Consider the following 23,063-nt stretch of genomic DNA (forward strand, 5'->3'; position numbering starts at 1 on the left):
GTATGTTGTTTGTTATCTGGCATATTATACTTTGTATAATATATGGATACAAAACACCTGGGTGTAGGGGCAAAGCGCGTCTTATGGTTAATGCGACGGTGGTGGGTCGATTCCCAGTTTGGAAAATGAATTATTTCCATTTCAGCGCTCTGGTAAATATGCAAAGCACAGTTGAGTTTCGCAGCTCTGACTCAATACGTAATGCTATGAAGCGGTTTGAACATTTGGCAGAAAATGGAAAATGGAAGTGTCTTAATGGGAACGGAATATCAGGTATCACATAACACAAAATTAGTTATAATGTCCTAGGTTTCCTCTGCCTACCCTGCTATGCGGGAGATACAGCGTGAAGCAAAAAAAATGACATAGCATCTGGGCGATACATAACAAGCAATATCTTGAAAATCAGGTGGTGCGTGGGGAACTATCTTGGTATTAGGTTCCCTCAGTCTCGAAAATCAAAAAATCATTCCATATAAAATTTTACTAAAACTTTTAATCGGAGTCCCTTGAACGGTGTCCAGGAGGCGTGTATCTGTCACTTGCCATGCTGCATTGCGAAAGTCTACACAAATAAATCGTACGAGTACATGCATGATTCAATGACTTCTTAAAGTTCATACGTTTCTTGGCGTTGTACCAAATACGTATGCATTTTTAGTGTATGTCTGTCTGTTAAAGTTTTCTAGAAAAATAGTAGACCAGAGGGAAACTATTCCCTACTTTACCCCCAATTTTTCGAGACATTGTTTTGAGTGGCGAATAGAAAGGCTGCGCGTCACGTAGCTTTCCTAAAGATGCCTTAAAATAGTAAATGATAAAATAATGATCAATACACAATGTTTACATCTTTTGATGATAATTTTAACAAAAATAATTTAGGTAAGTATATTTTGCTGAAAATTAAAGTTGCGGAAGTCATAAAATTAACTCAACAAGAAACGTTGAAGATTGCCAAAATACGAGTAGTAATTACATTCATACTTATTTTCACACTTAGAAAGACTTGCGTCGTTCTCATTTCTCATGACAAATTATATTATATGTTTTGGAGAATGCAGCTAATATTTTCAAAAACAAACTAACGATTTAACTTTGCAAATACACACCAAACAAAGTAACCATCTACGCGTTAATATCAAGAATCTGCGCCTACGCAATCGCTTTGTTTACGTCTCGTTGGATCGCTCGACACGTGTGGACGTGTCAGCGGTGCGGCTTTGATTTTTGTTTGTTATTTTAATTGTTTTAAAATACACATACGTTTTGAAATCGATTTCTACGCAGTTCAGTGGAGTATTTATGTGCCAAAATGATTGAGCCAATGAACGCGTCCGCGGTAGATGAACTCGGTGAGTGTTGTGATTACTGATTAATAATGTGTAAAGCGGCTTTTTATTAAATGTATCGAATGTTTTTTTATGGTTTCTCGCTGTATCTCCTTTATAGCAGGCAGAGAGATGGATGGACTATATATATTAAATATGTGCGGGATATAGCATGAAGCGGATAGAAATAAAAAAGGGGATGGAACCCACAATAATTATCCTTTATTCATAGATTGCGTATAGGTGTTTATCTAAGTGGATATGAAGTAAGCCGGTAAATAGAAATTCTTGAGCAAATTCCAATGGCGAAATATTAAAATACAGACTTGTATTACTATACATAACAATATTATAAAATTTGTTTGAAAGACAGAAGTTCTGATACTTGAAAGAAATGAAGAAAGGACGGAATGCAAGATCAGCGTAAATGGCAAGATATTAGAACAAGTGAAGATAGTAGTAGAGATGGAAGATACGAGATGGATGTGGAAAGGCATATTTCTGCCGGTAACAGGGTTATGGTGCCTTGCCTGCTTCGAAGGAAGGCTTTAAGGCATTACATCACATTAATTGCTTCGATGTAACCCACTATACCTGCGATGAGGGTTGCCTCCTCCACTTAGAAGCAGTTATTTCTATTTGATCACTGTGAAATGCTAGTGGTATATATTTTTGTTGTTTTTGCTCTGTTTTAAACCTTTTTGAGATGTTTTGTTTTGTTTATCTTTAAACATTAGGAATTTGTTTGCCTTTTTATCAGTTTTTTAATTTTTTTCGAGGAACCAGTAAACTTTCTTAAAAGCTTTTTTGTTCATTGTTTTTATAATTATTGTGCGATTGGTAATTATTATTTTATCATTGTGTAAAGGAATAAAGGAATACCACATAGGATGATATAAAACCAGGAGTGGTGATTTTTGTAAGCATTAATTTTTTCGCGGCGATAAATTCTGCCACTCAACAAGCAATGTCTCTTAACTTGGGTGGTGCGTATCGTACGGAGGTGTCTCAACACTAGATTCCCTCTCCCTACCCTGCTGTGTGCGAGGTACAGCGTGAAACTGATCTAATATATTTTTTTAAGTTTCTTAATAAAACATTTGTATTGTATCCCGGTGTTTAAGTACTTGTTTGCGGAAACTAAATGAGTCATCAATCCGTCTCTCCCCTTTGTTACACTCAAGACAATGTCCATACAAGTATATTATGTTATATGTAAATCGAACCCGCTATGTTTGTCATTGCAAGTTATTTTTAGCTTTTCTTCGTATACAGCTAAGTAAGCAAAATGTACATAGGCATATGCCTGGCTTTGTCTTTACAGAGTGGAAAAAATGGTGCCATGAACAGGCCGTCATTGCGTAGGTGCAGTAGGGTGCGACTGTAAACGCGACAGTTATGGGTTCGATTTCCACTTGGGGTAATGAAACATTTAATATTTTAATTTCTTCGATCTGGTGAGGAGGCAAAGTGCGGCGTTGAGTTCCGCTACTCCACACGCAATATCTCCAGAATGCCACGGAAAGTTGGGAACAGTGTCTGAACACAAGGATCCCAGGTTCCCGCTGCCTACCAGGTTATATCGTGGCTGCCTAACAGGTTATGTGGCATACAGGTTAACCAAAAAATAAATGGTCTTGACAGATCGACAGACTGACGTACAGATAGATGGCAACAATTTTTTCGTACCGATACATAGCGTTTTTACACCCAAAAACTATGCTACTGCGACAAGGTGGTTTTTACCTGCCTGGTATACCTGCGGCATTGTCAGCGTGGTGGTGGAATGGAAATAATTAACGAGGCTTTTGTATGACACATGATTTATGGCATATCTAAAGTGATGTGAGAAATATATGATAAATAGACTTATCGACAGTAAAAGATTCACGTTCAAAAAACAATCTTTCCAGTTTTATAATAGTATACCTAGATGTATCTTTTAATGAAGCCACGGTCAAGATCGGGCCTTTCTATTTATATATGAAACTAGTTAGAAGTATTCGCGCGAGGAATTTCTAACATTTTCTCCTTGTTGTTGTTGTTGTTTTATTTTGTACGTAACTCTTTATCGGGTTAGTTTTAAGGGCTTGTTTTTAACTGACGTTTACTAAAGTGATATAACTATCACTTTTATAAATTATACAGTGGGCTTGACAAAAACAATAATTAGCTTAACACTTATGCATATTATTATTTATTTATTACGGATTTTTTAATTAGAACCAAGAATTCAGATTATTTAGATTTATTATATTAGTATAGATATAGATATATTTATTGTGATATTGAATCTGGAGATGTATTGAAATTTCAATATTTTCTTGACGAAGCTGAGAGCGGATGGATAGCTAACTGGTAGTGTTACACAATATTTTATAATATTGTGAGGAAACGGGTTACTCTTCTAACCGAATTTGATTTGTGACTTACCTGGCGATGTTCTGGTGTTAGTATTGATGCATATGAAACCTTATTTGTATAGATATATAGCATAAATTGTATTGGATTTTCTTTTCCCTTTTTAAATGCCTATGATGTAGTTTTACCATGATTTTAGAAGTATTGTTAAAAGTTTATATTCTCTATTTTTTTTCTATGTTGGTTTGAAATATTAATAGGAAATTAATATTTTGAATAGGGGATGTGTGTGTACTTTTCAGTATATTGAAATTAATATCAAATATCCATGTCTACAATCTCTTGGAGAAAAAATCAGAGCATTTTTGTCTTATTTATTTTTATTCATAATACTCTAAAAATCATCTATACCGAATAATATTTAATAATTGTTCAATATATTAAAAAGTGGTTTTCATATAAAATTAATATTCTATAGTCTTTACTGCTTTTATAATAAAACTAGCGGGCCCGGACGCGGCTACGCCTGCTTGAAATTTAAGAATATAATTTCTATAGAAATAATTTCAATCTAGATGAAATGCTAAAAGTGACTATTATATTTTTCATAAGGATGAATATCAAAATGACGCGGTAACGAACGCGGTCGCGTAGCGACGACGATTGTTATTAACATGGCAGAATAAATTGCATGTCAAATTAGAAAGTACTTTAAAATATATTAGTTTATATGTATAATGTAATGTTATATAGCCTATAGCACTTCTGAAGAATGCAGCTTTCATACAAAACAAAAACAATGTAAATCGGACCAGTAGATCCTGAGATCTTAGCGTTCAAACAAACAAACAAACAAACAAACAAACAAACTCTTCCGCTTTATTATATTAGTATAGATCGGCAACTAATGCTCTTATCAATTGAGTAAAAGATATAGAGGCCGTTGTGGCGCAGTGGGACAGCGTCTGACTGGAAACGGAGATGGTTCTAGGTTCAATACATATTCAGGAAAATGATTGTTTTAAATATTTTTTATTTCCCCACTCTTATAAATAAAGCGTGGCGAAGTGTCTCAACACTAGGTTCCCTCTTATTCTGCTGTATGGGAAAAACGTGGACGTGTGTTTTTGAAATTGTAACACTACTTCAAAAGGTTTCACAATTATAAATTAAATACGACAGGATTCCGGTTATTGCACGGTTTGTAGTTTTTCGTTCAAAAATACGAGCCACGACTAGTATGTACCTACGTGCATAAGAATTATATTTTACTTAGGATGTTTAAAACAAATTTTTCTTAATATTCTATAATATGCGATTAATATTTGTTTCCTAGGCCGTCGTGGTACAGTGGTTGCGACTGTAAATGTGACGGTTGTGGGTTCGATTCCTACTCGGGGAATGATTTCTTTTTATTTCTTTCTCTAGTACCGAGTGCAATCAAAGGCGTTGTTATTTGCCACTCAACACGACATAGCAATACAAAAAAAATTTTCAAAGTTTCTTAACACTAGGTTTCCTCTGCTTACCTCGTTTCCTATTTCTTAATCTAATCGAAGCTAATAATAGAATGTTCATGAAGACCAATAAAAAGGAAGTAATTAAACGTTTACGTCTTGTTATAGTATGAAGAAGTAAGATCGCTAAGTGACCATCAATGGGTATTGTCATAAGATTAGTCTATTAAGGCTAGGGGTAGTTTAGTTCTGATATCTCTGAGAGTCTAAAAACTAATATTGGTCGCCGTGGAATACAATGTTTTAGTTTTTGATGATCCATTTAGTCTTTATTCCATAAAGTTAGTACATATGTTTCTCTATTTTCTCACGTACAGTTCAAGATGATCATTTTTGTAGTATATTAAAACATTATGAACAGTCCAAAGTTTCATCTAAATTTATTGAATAGTTTTTGAGATATGGATATCCACACATTTTTGGATTGTGCATGTGTATAACATAGTCATCTTTTTAAAATAACTTTTTTTAAAAAAATAACTTTCTTTCCAGAATCCTGGGTGGAGTTAAATTCCGGTGGCACACTGAGCGGCGCCGAGAATGAATACATCAGGCTGCTCCGGGAGGCTCAGAGGGAGAGCAGAGATTCCTCGGTACGGCACTCCCGGGCCTCCAGCGTTAAGGGCAGGTCAGTTAGAATCTTTTGCCATCTAAAACAATGCATAAAAGCTTTTTACTCAACTTCTCAACTTTTGATTCAACGTTAATCAAACCAGCGTCTCTTGTGTACCGCCCAAGTTTAACTATTTAAATATTTGATATTTGTTTCTTTGTCCACCTCGCAAACTAAGTCATGTTTTGAGAAAATTTTATTTTGATTTTGTGAATCTTGAACTTTCTGTGCTGGCTAACACCGACCTGAAATAAATTATCGGCGTGTGTACCGGATGGCAGCGTATATAATTAGGTCTACATCAATGCGTCCACACCACCCCCACCATTATAAACTTATTTTGTAGTTCACTTCATACAAAATGAGTACAGTTCCTAGGTTTGTCAACTTTTACAACACGTCACACGTCCCCGTCGAGCTTATAATTGGTACGGAACCCTCGATGACTCCAGACTGACTCGCATTTGACCGATTATTTAAGTTGGTTTAAATTTATAAATTTATTTCATGTATAGGTATAATTTTACTATCCACTTAAGTGATGATAACACGTACAGTATATTAGATAAATGATCTTCACGCTACAGTGCGTGTATTATTTTTTACATTTTAAATTATTATCTGCAGTTTCATGTAGGGGAATCTATAAAGTACAGGTCCCTCAATAATCAATTTAATATTATATCGAGTCACTCCTCTTTCCTCTTTCTTTATATCTACATAAGTATCGCTCATTTGGTGCTAAGTTAAATATGTCAATGAATTTGCAAAAGTGCTTCCAAAAATGTGTACAGAACCGTCGGCGCGAGAATATGACTCGTACTTGGCCAAAAGAAAAAAAACGGAACCCTTATAGGATCACATTGTTGTCCGTCTACCATGACTGATTTACTTGAGATCGCGTTGAGGTATCTCATCAGGTTTACAGTCCTTTGGAGCACAGAAAAATGAAACTTCTAAGTCAACGCCATCAAAACATATGGGCATTTACGCATCGATTTTGCTTCAATTTGTATGAAGTTCTATAAGATATTTCCCGTAAAACTACAATCCTGAAATTGATACAGAACCCTCGGTGGGCGAGACTGACTCGCGCTTGGCCGGTTGTTTTTTTAACTATCCAACGGCCATGTTATCGACGACGACATCTTTATTTTTAACCCGCTTTTATTAGGTCGACTTGTAACTATGTAATCTTAGAAACTAACATGAAACTTGACAGTTACCCGTAGCTTAGGTCGCAATACAATATGGCATCAACGAGCTGCTCTGATGATGGAGCCAGGATCTGAATGGAGTTGAGACTCGTGTCGTTTATAACTTCGAGCATATTTTATAGCATTTGTATCATATCATTACTTGATGAACGTGTGTGTGTTTTTTTTTAGTTTTTGTAACGCTTTAGGTTAATTAAATTTTAATATTATTATTACTTTATTAGTGCAAAGTTTTTAGAAGAAAAACCAAAATAAATGTCTGTTTATCACAAACCGGTCTGACGTAGACGTGGAAGACTGCGATGATTCACTCTCCACGTTGCGGTTGGGTGTCCTTTGTGTGCAGTTTATGTTTCACTTGTTCAATATTGTGTGAAGGTCGCCGGTTCGACGTCCGTGTCGGTTAATTTCTGTTAGGACAGCTTGGACTCAAATATATAATCAATCTTTGTCCTGCAGAAGCGAGCTATTTGTGCAGCCCATAACTTAAGCCCTAAAGATTCCTTGAGGAAAAAGTTAAAAGTAATTAATATACAGTTGCACAATGCATTTGTTAAAAAAAAAATGTGTGTTAAGAAAAATATTATCTAATGATTTTATCAAAATCGATATTCGGTCGGATTTTATCAAAGGATATAGGCTTGAACTTAGCGCACATACTAGATTGCATCGAATCCGTAATTATGTTATTTGGATATATTACTAGCAACTGTAGTAATACTACTACAGTTTCATCTAAATCGGTTCAGTAGTTTTTGCGTGAAAATGGAACAAACATACATCCTTACGAATTTTCGCATTCATAATATTAGTAGAAAGTGGGAGTATCACATTTGGAGGCCACCGTGGCATAGCGGCACATTGTGTATTTCATTTGTGACGGTAGTGGGTTTGACTCTCACTAAAAAGAATGACTTATTTTCATTTTCTCGCTCTACTAATAACACTGCCCGAACAATGTCTCGAAAATTGGCTGGTGCGTAGAGAACAGAGTGTCTTAACAGTATAAATTAAATTGCTAATGCACACTGGATTGTAAATTCGTTCAAGAACTCCAACAAATTAAGTTATACGTTCTTATCGCGCTATGTCGTGATTCTTACGCCTTTGCTATTTATTACTTTTATCGTTACCATTTGTATAAAACTCTTTACGACAGAAAATGTGTAGTTTTCTAGCTATACCTAGGTATATCAGGGTATCTAGTGTTAAGACACTGCGCAGAAGTTTCGAGAACGCTGTGCTGCAGCATCACGACCTTGACTTGTAGATATAATAAGTATAATTAAAAAAAATGACCAACTTCAAGAAACGTTTAATTACTTATGTAATACTATTGTACCAGAACAACTACTAAACCGATTTTAATCAGGCTTGGGCTTGGGCTCTAAGTAGGAATATATCATGCAGTTGTAGTTGATATGTATTATATAGTCTATACTTCTATAGGTAGATTTCGTCGACAAAGTAACACACCAACACAAAGTTATTTTTCAAATTTAAATTAGTTCCTGACATTACCGCAGTTAACCAAACTAACTCTCCAGCTTTATAATATTCCATTAAACGCACTCTAGTGAACATTACATACATATGTCGTTGATGTTATACAAACACCTGTTAGAAGTACTCATCCTGTCTAGACCAGACACGACGCCGTTACATAAATTAACATAGTATATTTAAGTTAAAAATGTAAAAAATGTATTGCATAATTAAAAACATAGGCAACTTCAGGCAGAGAGAATCTCAGAACCCAGTGTTATGACATTCCGTTTCCATTAAGTCATTTCCGGCCCACCCTTACCTAAATTTCGAGACATATTCTTGTTGAACGGCGGAATTTATTGCCGCGCTTTGCCTTGTTACCACACCAAGGAAATGAAAATATAAATATATCACTCTATTGTTAATTAATTTCAAGGTTTATTGTTATTGGATTATTATGAGGCAAGACAAGAAAAGTGCAGCATTTATTTCTACTACTTAACAGACATGTCTCGAATCCGAGCAGAAAGTGGGTAACGGAGTGTCTTAAAACTAGGTTCCCTCTGCCTGCCTGCTATGAATATATATTTTAACGCATTAAAATCAATTAATAAAGGAGTTAATTCTGTACTGTGCAATGGCCGCCGACATGTTTAAACGCCGCAGGTGTTTGACATCAACACCGCCCTAATCAAGATCAACGCACAGAGATAATATAATATTTACAGGATTTTCCTTATATAAAGTTTATTAATTGCATATTATTATATATATTATTATTTAATATTATTTCAGCCCAAAATCACCACCGAACAGTCCGAACTTGGAGCCGTCAACTGAAGACGAATTGAAGGGAGTTTACATCAACTGTTGGAGAGTGAGTATTTGTTTTTTTTTTATTTCTTCACAGTGGGACAGCGTCGGAATGGTACAGAGCCATTAAAAAAATTAACGCTTATTCTGCATACGACAGGTTTGGCAGAGGGAACCTAGTATTAAGACATTCCGTTCCCCAAGCACAGCCCAATTTTCGAGACATTGTACTCAATATACAATGTCTCGAAAATTGGCGAAGCTAAACTCTATGCATTGTCTTATTACCAGAGCGAGTTAATTAAAATAACTTTCTCACACACATTGGAATCTATTCCACAAACATTGATGTTCCCGCTATGGGGAAATGATAAAAAAATCGTCCACCCAATATTATCCGAACGAGAAGTGGAAAACGGAGTGTCTTGACAATTGGCACTGCTCTATATTCGGGTAATGCTTGATGATGATTTTTTTATCATTTTAATTGTGCGATATCGATTGATAACTTAGACTAGACTTAGATAGACTTTGTTTTTTTTTCAACTCGTGAAATATACATTCTTAACGTAAAATATGGGTGCTATTTTTTATTTTATTTCTTTTTGTTTTTTTTTTCAGGATGACTCCAACGATTGGGTGTGGGAGTGGAGCAGTCGGCCCGATCAAGTGCCGCCAAAGTAAAGATTTTTAAATATTTTTTTTATAAAAATATGTGTTCGACGGTTGTTATATATATAATATGTGTTAATATATGTCTTCATTTCTTCGCTCTGGCATGATAGCATAAGCCGACCTTTGAGTACCGTAAGACCGGACTTATGCTTAAAATTCGGCGGAAAGTGGGCAAAATAGTGCCTTAACACTATATTCCCTCTGCCTATCTTACTTATTTAATCATAATAGTTTGATAGTAGCATAAATTGTGTTTTATTTTTGTATGATAGAGATTGGCGTTTTAAACATCCGGCCGGCGCTCGCGGTCCTCCATCCGCTACTTCTTCTATAGAAGTACTAGAACAACTGGCTCCTGCACAGGTATGTATGGAAATTATTAAATACTTTATAATTTTTTGTTTATTTATTTGATAATGTTAATAACATGATTTTAATCCACTATAAAACAATGTGCTTAAAAAAGACGTTAAATTAATAAATAAATGAAACAATCATTTGTTTAACACTTACCATTGCGTATAAAGTGACATAAATCTTGCTATGATAACGCGTATTGTACAATTAAATTCGTACTTTATTTAATTTAAAGTTACTACTTTTAATAAGAGGATCTTTTTATTATGTTTTCCCTTCATCCTTTCCCATTTGATACTACACAAGTGTTATTTTAACTATTCATTTTAAAATTTACATAGTTAACCTAAATTTAATGACATTCTATCACCTATTTGTTTTTTTAGAATTGGAGAAGGGTGAAATAGAAAATAGAAACATAAAAAGTCGTTTTGAAATGTTACAAAGATTTTAACGAATTTGAATTGTTGATAAGAATGTGTGTGGCTTAGTGGAAATCAGTTATTCCTTTGTATTGGTTCACTTAAGTATCTGATCTGACAGAACATTCCGGTCAGTCAAGAGTTCCCTCTGCCTACTCTCTAATAAACATATATGACACACACCAGCAGGCGGCGGCGGCGGGGCTGTCGGTGCGGCGCGCCTGCCTGTTCAGCCGCGGTGCCGTGGCGACCGTGCTCGTCACCAACCTCGTGTCCCTGCTGCTGGGCGCCGGCATCGGGTGAGACACACACACCCACGCACGCTCTCACACGTACACACACACACACATACATATCAGCGTTGCCAGATTTGATGTCTATCACACAATGACGTCACTATATTGATTACACTTAACTGTTGGTTTTTTCTGTACGTAGGGCAGTTAAGTCTTTAAGAGAAAATAAAAAATCTGAAATTGTTAATAAATTATTTAAACAATTAAGTAACAAAAAAGATTTGTCCCAGTGCGTGAAATAATGCGAGAAAAGCAGGACAATGCATGTTCGGGACGTTTGGCATCGCTGATACTTATATACAAACATAAACGCCGCTGCAGCTTAGGTTTGGTTAGATATTGCGTGGCTATATGACGTACACTATATTAATTTATATATATATAAATTAAAGGGCGTTCATCGCATATATTCAACTAAAAATACAAATATTTTATTTTATATTATTGCGAGTTCAATTCCCCAGAAAGCGCGGCGTTCAGTTACGTTGAACATTTAACAATACAATGTCTCGAAAACAAAGTGACTTGACACTTGTTATTCTATCTACTCTCTTAAATAAATATTTTTTTATGTTTATTATATTTTATTTACAGAGTATGGCTGAGCAAAAAAGGCATGTTGCCACCCAGACTTATCATCTTGAACTAGATTTAAGGATGAGTGGGCATTGATTATCTGCTTTGCTATGGTTTTAAGAAGAAAAAAAAAAAGAAAAAAATACACTTAGGATGAATAGTTTTATACCTCTGCCTTATTTTATAAATGTTGGTTACAGATTAAATATATGTTCTTCAATTTGACAGTTAAATATCAAATATATTTTCCCTACTTAATCATTAGAAATCAAGTTAGCAGTTAAAATGAATAATTTCATACCTTTGCTTTATTTCAAATATTTTGGATATACAAGTACACAGATGAAATTTATGTTATTGGGTTTCACTTTGGCAGTTACTTAATGTCAAATTAGTTTTTGTTTTTATTATTTGATGTGAATAAAATATTACAGTAAACAAACTAGCAATCACTTCTTTCTATGTATCTTTTCTTTTTTTCTTAAACTCATAACAATTTAGATAAATACAGTTTAGGCATGAATTGTTTAAGTATGATACAGTGTTTGTATTTTCAATAAAAAAATACTTACTTTTTTTATGATATACAAAACACTTAATGTTAAGGTCATTCAATTTGTATTTGTGTTATAAAAAAAATAATCAATTATTTTTGTAAGTAATTAAAAAGATAGCCGAATGTCATAACTTCATGTACTCTTTATATGTTATCTGTATCTAAAAAACATATCAATTTCCTTTCTAATATAAATACAAAATGAATTTGGTATACCAATGGTAAATTTAATATCTATAAAAAAAATAAAAATTCGAAATTTAAGTAGAAAAGCTACGTTTTATTTATTATATTTTAGCATACTTTTTAATAGATATTAAATATATTTTCTGCGCATCGACTGCTAGACTGAAAAGGTGGAGAAATAAATAAAAACAAAAAAAAATGTATTTTAACTTAGAATATTTTGTATTTTCTTACTATTATAATATCGTTAGTTGTTTTTTTTTTATTCGGCGACTCAATAGATGTTTGATGTGCGATCTTTGTCAACGAATAAATTAAAAAAACGGATTATAAATAAACCTTTTTTTAAAGAGTCCTAGTCGTAAGATTTTCATTTTTTTCATTTGTAAGTGTATAACATATAATTAATTATATATATTATATTAATGTAAAAAAGTGGATGGCAAACTAATATTTTAGAAAGTGCATTTTTTATTTCTTTCCATTTTTTTTGTTTTCTTTCTGTTTTTCCAATTAATATTTTGCATACTTGAATAGAACTTATAGCATTTTTCATTTATGTTTATTTAAAATTTTACTTTAAAATCACTCTTTTTAACACTTCTATTTAAAATAAAAGAAATTGTAATATAAAAATTCTTTCCAATTTAAACTTTATTTCTAAAAAACATGTACTTCATTAAAAATTTGGTTTTTAAAAATAAGAATGTATTAGATTTTTGTTGTTTATTTATTATTTATATGATGTTTAAATATATTGTTGAAAATTTATAACATAGTATTCATATTTTGTCATGAAGCCTAATATGTTTGCTACAAATTATTTAAAATTAAAAATATTACAAAGAATATAAAAAATACAAAAATCTGTTTCGTTTCATTTAATTTTATTTGATATAATTTTGAATCAACATGTCATGAAATTGGCTATAATAAATAAAAAAATGAAGTCGGCCCTAGCTTTCTGTTTATGTTAACAAAATAAAATGTAACGCCACGTAAAACAAGGTCCGAATAAAAATAATTTAAAACTAATCCAAATGGGCATCGAACCTACAACTAACGCGCTTACAGTTTTTTTCTTTTAAATTTAATACAATTGTAGCAAACGTTTTTGGTATATTCTGCTCAAAATTAAACAACTGTATAATTGTACCTTGATTAGAAATTATTATTTTTTGTTTTTTCGGTTCATTATAATCATTACTTGTATATAAGCTGTGTCATTGTAATCGATAGTGTAAAAGCTTAATGAATAATAAAAGTACGCCATTTTAAGTATTTTGTTTTTTTTTTTGTTTTGTTACCCTTATAATTGGATTAATTTGTCTTGGTTCGGTAGTTAGTAACTACTGAATTAAGAGATTTGAAATTAATAGTTAATTAGTAAATAAGAAAAAGATAACTAATATTGAAATTTAAAATAGACAAATATCCATATATTATGGAGACTACGATACCCACCTGGGTATGATTCCGTTCCCCACTCTCTGCCGAATTCTGGAGACTTTGCGTGTTAAGTTTCGGAATTCTCACCGCTGCGCTTTGCCTCGTTACCATAACGAAGAAATGAAAATATTAAATATTTCATTTTCTGGAGTGGTAATCGGACCCTGTCGTGTTTTAGTTTAATGACATTCTTTTATTTACCATAGTGTGTAAATGAAAATTATTAATTTTGTCCGAGTAGGTTGTTCTACAATAATGAAAAAAAATATTTAAAATTTTTATAAAAATTTAAATAAGCAGGACTCGGCACTTGCTCCTTTTATATATCATTATCGATCTATTTTTTTATTATCTTGCAATACTGACATCTCCGTATTACGGAATACCGTATTATTTGTAAGTAATTCAAAATATTCTTTATTAAACCAGACTATTGTAAGCACTTTGAATCGTCGAATGGACATATAAAAAAAGCTACCCCCGGTTCGGAAGGCAGTTGTGCTGACAAGTGTAATTTAATTATTACATAAACTGGCAGCTATCCAGCATGAGCATGACAATCAATAAATAATAATTCCATATATCTATATTCTGTAAATATTCTACTATACTTTAAATTTAATAGTAGGCCTTCAAATATCCCTTTTTTATCTTCGCATTTTACTTCGTATATAGTACAGTTAATCTACTCTAGAACCAAATGTTTCGAGGTTCTATGTATGGAGTGGACTGACTAAACGACGATTACGATATTTTAATAATTGTATCGTAGAAAAATAAAATAATTCTACCGTAGAATGACCATGACCATCGTGTTTACACACAGATGTTGATGATGTTATTTGAATTTGTTGTTTTGTTTCTGTATTTAAAGTATTTTTTTTTACGTGGATCTATGTTTATTTATAAAAGAAAGAATCGTATTATAATATTTTCAGTCCTACACGTTTTACATTAACTTACCTAAATAATAAAGGAATATATATTTACAAAAGAGTCATCAATTGAAATTTCAAAACCCAAGAACACGTTTCATTTCATACATCTCTTATATTTTTATAGTAATTTAAATGTCATACGCTGTGTAACATGAACAGACTAAATTTATCTTAAATACGTAAAACGGAACTTACTTAGTAATGGAGACGTGAATCTGCTTGTTAGAAAAACGATATTTTTGATAAAAAATATTGAAAAAATGACAGAATTCTTACAATTAAATCTACCTAATTACAATTTAAGCGAAAATGAGAGTAAAACTACTCAAAATGACTTGTGCATTTGCTGTTTAAAGAAAAATATATCGCTCATTCAGTTAATAAATTGCAAACATGTTATGCTTTTAGAAAAATTGACGGAATTAAAGGTATTTACTTATATTTATTATATTATTTTACATGTGAAAATTATATAAAATACTTTATAAAAGGCGTAATTATTATAATATTGTGAGTTTGGTGTAGCATATAGTATAGTAATGACGTTTAATATTGGCATGCTATTGTAAAATGGCGATTTACGAGAAAAATATTCAAAATTTGTATTTCGTTGCTTTGATTTCTACACTTTACTTTGGTGTCTACACTTGTGTTATTCGACATTTTACAAATTACAAGACAGTCCTATACTGTAAATCCTTTTTATCTTTATAACTTATATTTCATAAGTCAATTTTTAATAAGATTTTATAATTATTTTGGTATTTTTCATGAATTTTTATTTTATTTTTCCATTATCTTAGAATTTATAATATTGTGACCAAGGTTGTGGTTGGATTTTTTTTATTTAAGGTATTAAAAATATACATTATAAATTCTTATTATCACTATTTCTGCTTATAATAAATAATAAGGGAATATATAATATTTATAATTTAAACAATAAATAAATAAAATCATCCAGAAATTACTTACTCTGTTAGTTAAAATAAATAAACTGACCTATTAAACTTTTAATTTCAGTGTAATAATCATATTTTACCATAAAACTCAACTATTGTGATTTTAACTATATATATCTTATTTATTCTGATAATATGTTATTTAAGAATTTTAAGTACAAATAAGTAATTTATATAATTGTTTTGAGGGAATGAACAAAGTATAGTAATAATTATACTAATCCTACTCCATACTAATATTATAAATGTGATTGTTTGTGCAGATGGATGTTTGTCACGGAAACTATTGAACAGACTTATATGAATCTTAACAATAATAAATGAAATTTTATACCAACTCAAACTACAATTTTTGTTAACATTTTGTATAATTGAACTATATTATAACAATAACTTTAGGTAGATGACGCCACAAGCAATTTGTACGCTAGTTAACTTATAATCACCAAAAATGTTACATAAACATAATTACCTAAATTTTATTATAGATGGAAACAAATAATATGATTTGCCATTTATGCCACAATGTGATGAAGAAAATAGATGCTTTCAAAACACAAGTGCAACAAAGCTTAAATATATTAAATGAACATGTAAGCATTTATATATATATATATATATATATATTTAGCTTTACTCTCTTTTCCACAAAATAGGGTAGGCCAAGTGTAATTACTGGTCAAACACTCTATTTTCTGTGAAACTACCTGTTTAGTGGTGGAACAAAGTACTGTATTTTGTATATCAGAACAGAGAAAATTCAAATAATTTATTCTCCTAGATGGGAAATAAACTCACAACCATTTGTAATCAGGCACTATTGCACTGATATGATGGCCCCAAATTAATGATATTTATTTATATATATTTTCTGTAGAATTGTGGAGGCATCCTGAGTAGCAGAACTCAATGCCGTTATTGCTAGATTAAGGAAATGCAAATATTAAATACTTCATTTCCTCAGAAATTGATCCTGCAACCTGATCTGATCCCATCACCACATTCAACAAAATTTTTGAGGCATGATGAATGGTAAAACTCAATTTATTACCACAACGAGAAAATAGAATTACTAAAGAATTCATTAACTAATAGAATTCAAACCCACAGGCGTAGCATTTAAAGTAACTTCACCAATTCTGCCATAAGGACTCTATATAATTTTTATTTTTATATTTACTTATATGTAATAGAAAAATATATATTATATATTTTTTTAATTAAACGAAGAAAACAAAATCCATCAGAGCGAAGAAATGGAAAGATAAACGTTAATAAATATTTCACTTCCTCGAGTGGGAATCGAACCCACAACCGTCGCGTTATAGTCATACCCTTGTGCCGCTGCGCCACGACGGCTTCATTTATTTATTTTTTTATGTTATATTTTTTATTATTCAGTATGTTGATTTTAATTTTTTTACTCTCTTACAGGCATCTACTGAAACACTAAAACTACATCAAAACTTAACTTTCTCAAGAATAGAATTGAATTCCATAATCAAATCTGAACCAATTGAATTTGAATTGGTAGAAAATTCTACAATAGTATCAAATTTTAAACCAAAATATGAAACTGAAGTTAAAATTGAATATGAACCAGACTTACAGACAGAAGAGACATTGAAACCAATTGAAATGAAAAATAAGAAATCTAAAAAGCCAAAAGAACTAAGGACACCATTGCAAAAAAAATATGAGGGAAAAATTAAAATAACAGTTTTAAGTATGGCCGAAATGTTAGAAGATAGGAGAAAGGAGTCCTTGAAAAAGAGTTTTGTTAATTTGCCTTATAAGTGTGAATTTTGCGTAACTGCGTTCGACCATGAAAATACTTATAAGGATCATATGGAAAAAAGGCATGATAAAGTAAGTATTTTATGTTTTTATACTAATATTATATAAAATACTTATTACCTTTTTAAGCCTTCCCCGGTAAATGGTGTAGGCAAACCTCAACGCCGCGCTAGGAATATTATTTGTAGCCAAGTATTTATGCATATACTAACATATATATCTTTGTTAAGATTTATTAAAACTTGGCCATTATTTCTTTAATTTATAATTAAACATTTAGGGTATGATATTATTTTTTAGAATAACCGTCGGTAGGCAGATCTACAGAATTTTAATAATATTAATGATAAATAGCAAAACCTATTATTAATATTATGCTTTATACCATATGCTTTTATTTTCTAGAAAAATGGTGGTTTGGCGTGTAAAATTTGTAAATCAGTTCTTAGTACGAAGACATCGTATGATGAACATTATAAAAGACATTTTAGACGGTATGTTATTTTAAGAATATTTGTAATGAATATTAATTATAAGAATTATTTTATTTTAAATGAAATTTATTTTATCGTCAGTCGTATATCTTGCAATTTGTAGAGTATTCACACTACGTGAATATAATAAAACTTGAAATGATAATAATAGCTTTTAGATAGTCGTATATGGTACAACTATTGGTGTGATTTCAATTTCACCACTATGTTAGAGGAAATGCGGCGTTGAGCTCCGCTACGTTCAACACGCGTGTCTCTGAAATTAACAAGAAAATAAAGATGAATTGAACCAAACACTGGATTTCCTGTGCCTATTGTGCAAAGCGTGAAGCTACTTTTCTTTCTTCACATTATCTCCCGCATGTCTACTATATGGTAGACAGAGGAAATAAACGTTAAGCCACTCCGTTCATTGAATGTTGAGTTGTGAAACTCAACGCTGCGCTTTGTTTTGTTAACATAGCGAAAAGGAAATGTTGAGTAATGTTTTAATGAATACCCCCGAGTGGAAATGTAATCTAAATTTCCTGCATTTATATTTACTTGTCCCACTGCATCGTGATGGAAGGTATAACATAAAAGGGCTAATATAGTTACCTTTAAAATTATCTTATATATTATAAATAAATAAATATGAAAATTTTATTTTTCAGTTACGAATGTATAGAATGTGGGAAAAGGAATAACAATGTGTATTCCGTATTGAAACATTATAATGAGAATCACGGGAGGATTGCTACACAATTTTCTTGTAGCTTATGTGATTTTACTACTGAGTAAGTATATTTTCTAATTCAAAGGCTGTATCCATAACAATCATGCGATCAGTAATCTCTAAATTACAACATATCATTATTACCTTATAAATAACTAATAGCCCGCGGTTTCGCTCGCTTAGACATATTTTTACATTGTAACCAAATTATATAAAATGTTTCCATAAATTGTTACCTATGTGTTATTTTGATGTATAAGCTATATAACAGCAAAGCTCCATCTAAATCTGTTAAGTAATTTTTGCGGGAAAGTATAATTAACGAAATTGAAGAAACATCCATCCTCACATTTATAATATTAATAGGATTATAAAAATAGCTTACTTTTTTATATTTAGATCTCATAGATCGTATCGTTATCATAAAGACAAACATCGCACAGCCAAGGTGGAATGTGATAAATGTGGCAATACTTTTGTTAATAATGCTGGTTTACGACACCATATGTTGTAAGTATTGATTAATATATTTATCTAAAATGATATATTAAATTAATTTAGTCTATTTTATCTAAACTAATAATTTAAATGTAACGTTAAAATTGAAAGAAGAATCGATGTCCAATCGTGGGAATATTATATTTAATATTTTTATTTCCTTGTTCTGGTAACAAGAGGCAAATCGTGAAGAAAATACATACTATATATATAAGGTGTTTTTTTTAAGAAACATTTTTTACAGTACAGTCCACGGTCAATCGAGTAGAGTATACTCTTGCGAAAAATGTGGCAAAATATATCGAGCCAAGTCTGGTTTAGCATCACATTTGGCAAAACATGGGCCAAGCACGCCCGCGTACTGTGTGCCCTGTGATACTCATTTTAGAAACGAAACTGGCTTAAAACATCATTTAAAAACTCATTCTAAGCATATATCTGAGAGTGATAAGAGGTATGTACATATTTGGGAAGGAATGATAGCCAAATTTTAAACATTTTTAAAATGTTATTTCACACTTGGACGTTTTCCATGAGGCGCGGGTTCAAATCCCGCAACGTACTTTTTTTTGTTTACTTACCATTATATATCAGGCCAGGTTTAAAAGTATATCAGGGTATTTAGGCCAGCCGTGGCGCAGGGGCACAAAGTGTGACTGTGACGCGATTGGTTGTGGGTTCGATTCCCACTTTGGAAATGAAATATTTATTGAAATGTATATTTCCATTTCTTCGCCCTGGTGTCGAGGTAAAGCGCGGCGTTCAGTTTCGCCACTCAACCCGAAATGCCTCCAGAATTCGGCGCAAAGTGAGGAACGCAATTTCTTAAAACTAGGTTCCCTCTGCCTATCCTGCTATGTGCGTGAAGCTGATTTTAATGATATAATCACACGCTTGTGCCCCAACAAAGCCTCAATGACTTTTAAATAAAACAATCATTATTATTTATTAATATTTTCATTTCTTCGCTCTGGTAAGGCAAAAGCGTGGCATTGCGTGTTGGCCACATTGGCCACGCAATGCCTCCAAAATTTCGGCGGGTAGAGGATAACGGAGAGATTTAATACTAAGTTTCTTCTGCCTATTCTACAATATGCGGAATGCAGCCTGTAGCTAAAAAAACTGATTCCTCTTTATTTACGCAAGTAGAAATAATACTATTGTTTTTGTCTAGATTCGTTTGCAATGAATGTGGTGCCAAGTTCTTAACAAAAAGCTCTTTACAAGAACACGTGGACTGGGCCCATCTGAATAACACTAAATTCGCTTGTAATAAATGTCCTAAAGTAAGTATTATTAATAAATATGTTCCATTTTTAGGGTAAAATGAGACAAATTCTTGTATTGACCTGAGTTTTTTAAGATTTTTTTCTTTTAATGTTTAACAATTTGTTCCATGTTTATTAATTATCAGATAGTTTCTGTTATATAAATTATGATTTTTGTATTTCTTTAAGTATTAGAAACAATTATTAAGTATAAATCTTATTAAGTATAACCATAAATAATAATAATATGAAAACTCGGAAAATGAAATATTCTTATTTCCCCGCTCTAAAACATATTATGACAAGGAGTTCGGCCGTTTAATATGCAGTCTTAAATAAATTGATATCATAACAGCTATTTGACTAGCTTTAGGAATATTTATAATTCCATAATTTGGAATTAAAATTACTACTCTAATTTAATTCCGTTTCTTAAATTTCAGATATTCAAAAATAAATCAAGTTTGAACAAACATAGAGATTTCGTTCACGAGAAGAAACGGCTGCCAAGAAATAAAATATGCGATTACTGTGGACGAGGGTTTACTGTGAGTTATTTATTTGTAATTATAAAAAAATATGATTATGGGTTCAAATCTAATTTGAGGTTATTATTTGATGTATATAATGTTCAATGTGTTAAAAAGAACAGGGGGTTAATAAAAGATTTCCTCCGCATATCTTGCTACATACGAGATGAATCGTAAAGTAAATAAAAAAGAAGAAAAATATATATCACTAATTTCCGTATGTTTATTTGTCAAATATAAATGCTAAAAAAACCATTTTGTGTTTTTTTAGCTTCATGCTTATCTCCCCACATAGCAGGGTAGGCATAGAGAACCTGGAACTTAGTGATAAGGCACTGCCATTAAAACACTTCCGTTCCCCACTTTCCGCTGTATTCTGAAAGCATTGCGTGTTGAGTGGCAAAACTCAACTACACGCTTTGCCTCGTTACCAGAGCTAGGAAAAACATATTAAATATTTTATTGCATCAAGTGGGGATCGAATCCACAAACGTCTCGTTTACAGTCGCACCCTTGTGCCCCAGTGCCACGATTGGCCTCTGGCCTGATTCATACAATTTTTAAAAATAAGTATTTGGGTAAGGTATAGTATAAATAATAAAATAAAACACTTGGACGAACGAGGCCGTCGGTAGAGAGATCCTTTCCCATTAAGACACTACCGTCCCCTGAAATATTTTCATTTTACTGTATTTCAACATTTGTAAGACTCATAAACGTTTGTTACAGTCTCTCTCCATACTGCAGTCCCACATACGCACCCACACCGGCGAGCGGCCACTGCACTGTTCGCGATGTGACGCCTCGTTTGCGCACCCGGCCGCCTTATATACACATAATAAGCTATTACATACCAAGTAAAGTAGTTAAGGTAAATAAATATTTCGGTATTGTTATTTGTATGTTTGTATTTGTAGAATTATTTATATGGCTCAAAAGCACAGAAAAACTCTTAAAAAGTGTATAAAAACAAGTACATAGTATAACAGTCACTTGGAATGGAATTATACAAATAATGTAAATTTTAATTTAATTCAATAAATTATTAAATGTTTTCCTTTCCTCAGTCTGGATTTATTATAACCAAAGCGTGACGTTCCTCCATTCAACACAAAATGCCTCATGAATTTCATGAAAGCGAAAAGCGGGAAACGGAAGTGTCTTAATGAAAACAGAATATCTTAACACTAGGTCGGTGTCCTATATTTCCTCTCCCTAAGCAAGGTACAGCGAGATACTGCATGAACTTAAAAAATATGCATATAACAGTTAATTTCAAAAATTATATGAACCATACAAATAATGACGAGAGTAAATATATAGAATAAAATAATAAAAAAACAGAATAATTTGGAAGTTCAATATTTGTATGATTCATACAATAATAATATTGTATATGCCGTACATACATTGGCATCTTGTGCATTAATAGATAATTGATGTTTTTAAAAAAAATGCTTAGTCTTTGTACAAATAGTCTGTTAATATTGTAGAATTAAATGTAATTGTATATAATAATTATTTAGCATTTTAGAAATGGCTAATTTATGTTAAGTTTATTTTTTTGTGTTAAGGCAACACTGTTTTCTTTAAAAAATCCTTACAAGTCATCGTGATTGTGAGATAAGAAAATTAAAATTACAGAATTTATAAAGATTTTTTTATTTTCAAAACAATAAATACTCTCTGGTGCCACTCGTAAATCTCCCATCCTTGTCACTATTGGTCAGATTTTGTGTAAACCTTAGTTTGACTTTACATATTTTAGGGTTGACGAGTCGTGACCGCTCTGATGTTCGTTGCGCAGATTTGGTACTGGCTGGGACTTTTCTTACTTTTGATTATTTTCTTCCGAAGTGCGAGTGTACAATGCGCAAAAGTCCAGAAAATATAACTTCAGGGCGGATGAAATATTCTGAGTAATCAATTTTCAACATGGGAGCTGGGTCGTCCATGTCCACCCCAGAATAATCTGATTGCCCACAATTTTACCAACAAAAAAATAAG

The 23,063-nt window shown here is 32.0% G+C and overlaps 2 protein-coding genes across 8 annotated transcripts in view; both read left to right on the forward strand.

Moving 5' to 3' along the window:
* Window positions 1-13,686, forward strand: part of BNIP3 (BCL2 interacting protein 3) — a 31,846-nt gene extending 18,160 nt beyond the window's left edge. The window contains exons 1-7 of one of the 4 annotated variants that reach the window (XM_085187155.1): window positions 1,180-1,352; window positions 5,699-5,834; window positions 9,320-9,401; window positions 9,959-10,017; window positions 10,285-10,375; window positions 10,978-11,090; window positions 11,682-13,686. In XM_085187155.1, the coding sequence (XP_085043281.1) occupies window positions 1,313-1,352; window positions 5,699-5,834; window positions 9,320-9,401; window positions 9,959-10,017; window positions 10,285-10,375; window positions 10,978-11,090; window positions 11,682-11,736 (576 nt within the window). In that variant the 5' untranslated portion in view covers window positions 1,180-1,312 and the 3' untranslated portion in view covers window positions 11,737-13,686. Of the gene's footprint in view, window positions 1-1,179; window positions 1,353-5,698; window positions 5,835-9,319; window positions 9,402-9,958; window positions 10,018-10,284; window positions 10,376-10,977; window positions 11,091-11,681 lie in introns of those variants that run through there. The other 3 variants (XM_085187157.1, XM_085187156.1, XM_085187154.1) reach the window with 3 other exon arrangements.
* Window positions 13,687-14,962: 1,276 nt separating this feature from the next.
* Window positions 14,963-22,710, forward strand: LOC146538509 (zinc finger protein 711-like). Of its 4 annotated transcripts, XM_085187108.1 has the most exons (11): window positions 14,963-15,220; window positions 16,243-16,347; window positions 17,189-17,623; window positions 17,957-18,045; window positions 18,699-18,821; window positions 19,160-19,270; window positions 19,488-19,712; window positions 20,433-20,544; window positions 20,970-21,074; window positions 21,786-21,927; window positions 22,124-22,710. In XM_085187108.1, the coding sequence occupies exons 1-10, from the start codon at window positions 15,053-15,055 to the stop codon at window positions 21,915-21,917; spliced, it is 1,605 nt and encodes a 534-aa protein (XP_085043234.1). In that variant the 5' UTR covers window positions 14,963-15,052; the 3' UTR covers window positions 21,918-21,927; window positions 22,124-22,710. The 4 variants fall into 4 exon arrangements, with proteins under 4 accessions (XP_085043234.1, XP_085043233.1, XP_085043235.1 ...); XM_085187107.1 differs by having other exon boundaries at window positions 21,786-22,710; XM_085187109.1 differs by having other exon boundaries at window positions 19,503-19,712; window positions 21,786-22,710.
* The last annotated feature ends 353 nt before the right edge of the window (window positions 22,711-23,063 follow it).

Source organism: Heliconius melpomene, chromosome 6, assembly GCF_056956725.1.
Source record: "Heliconius melpomene rosina isolate 202511_hmr_F chromosome 6, ASM5695672v1, whole genome shotgun sequence".
NCBI classification, from domain to species: domain Eukaryota; kingdom Metazoa; phylum Arthropoda; class Insecta; order Lepidoptera; family Nymphalidae; genus Heliconius; species Heliconius melpomene.

What these genes read in the sequence shown, in the direction of transcription:
- LOC146538509 (XM_085187107.1), top strand. Translation starts at nt 15,053, where the DNA reads ATGACAGAATTCTTACAATTAAATCTACCTAATTACAATTTAAGCGAA. An exon ending in ATATCTGAGAGTGATAAGAG is followed by an intron (nt 19,713 to 20,432) that starts GTATGTACATAT and finishes GTTTTTGTCTAG; the next exon opens with ATTCGTTTGCAATGAATGTG. An exon ending in CTTGTAATAAATGTCCTAAA is followed by an intron (nt 20,545 to 20,969) that starts GTAAGTATTATT and finishes CTTAAATTTCAG; the next exon opens with ATATTCAAAAATAAATCAAG.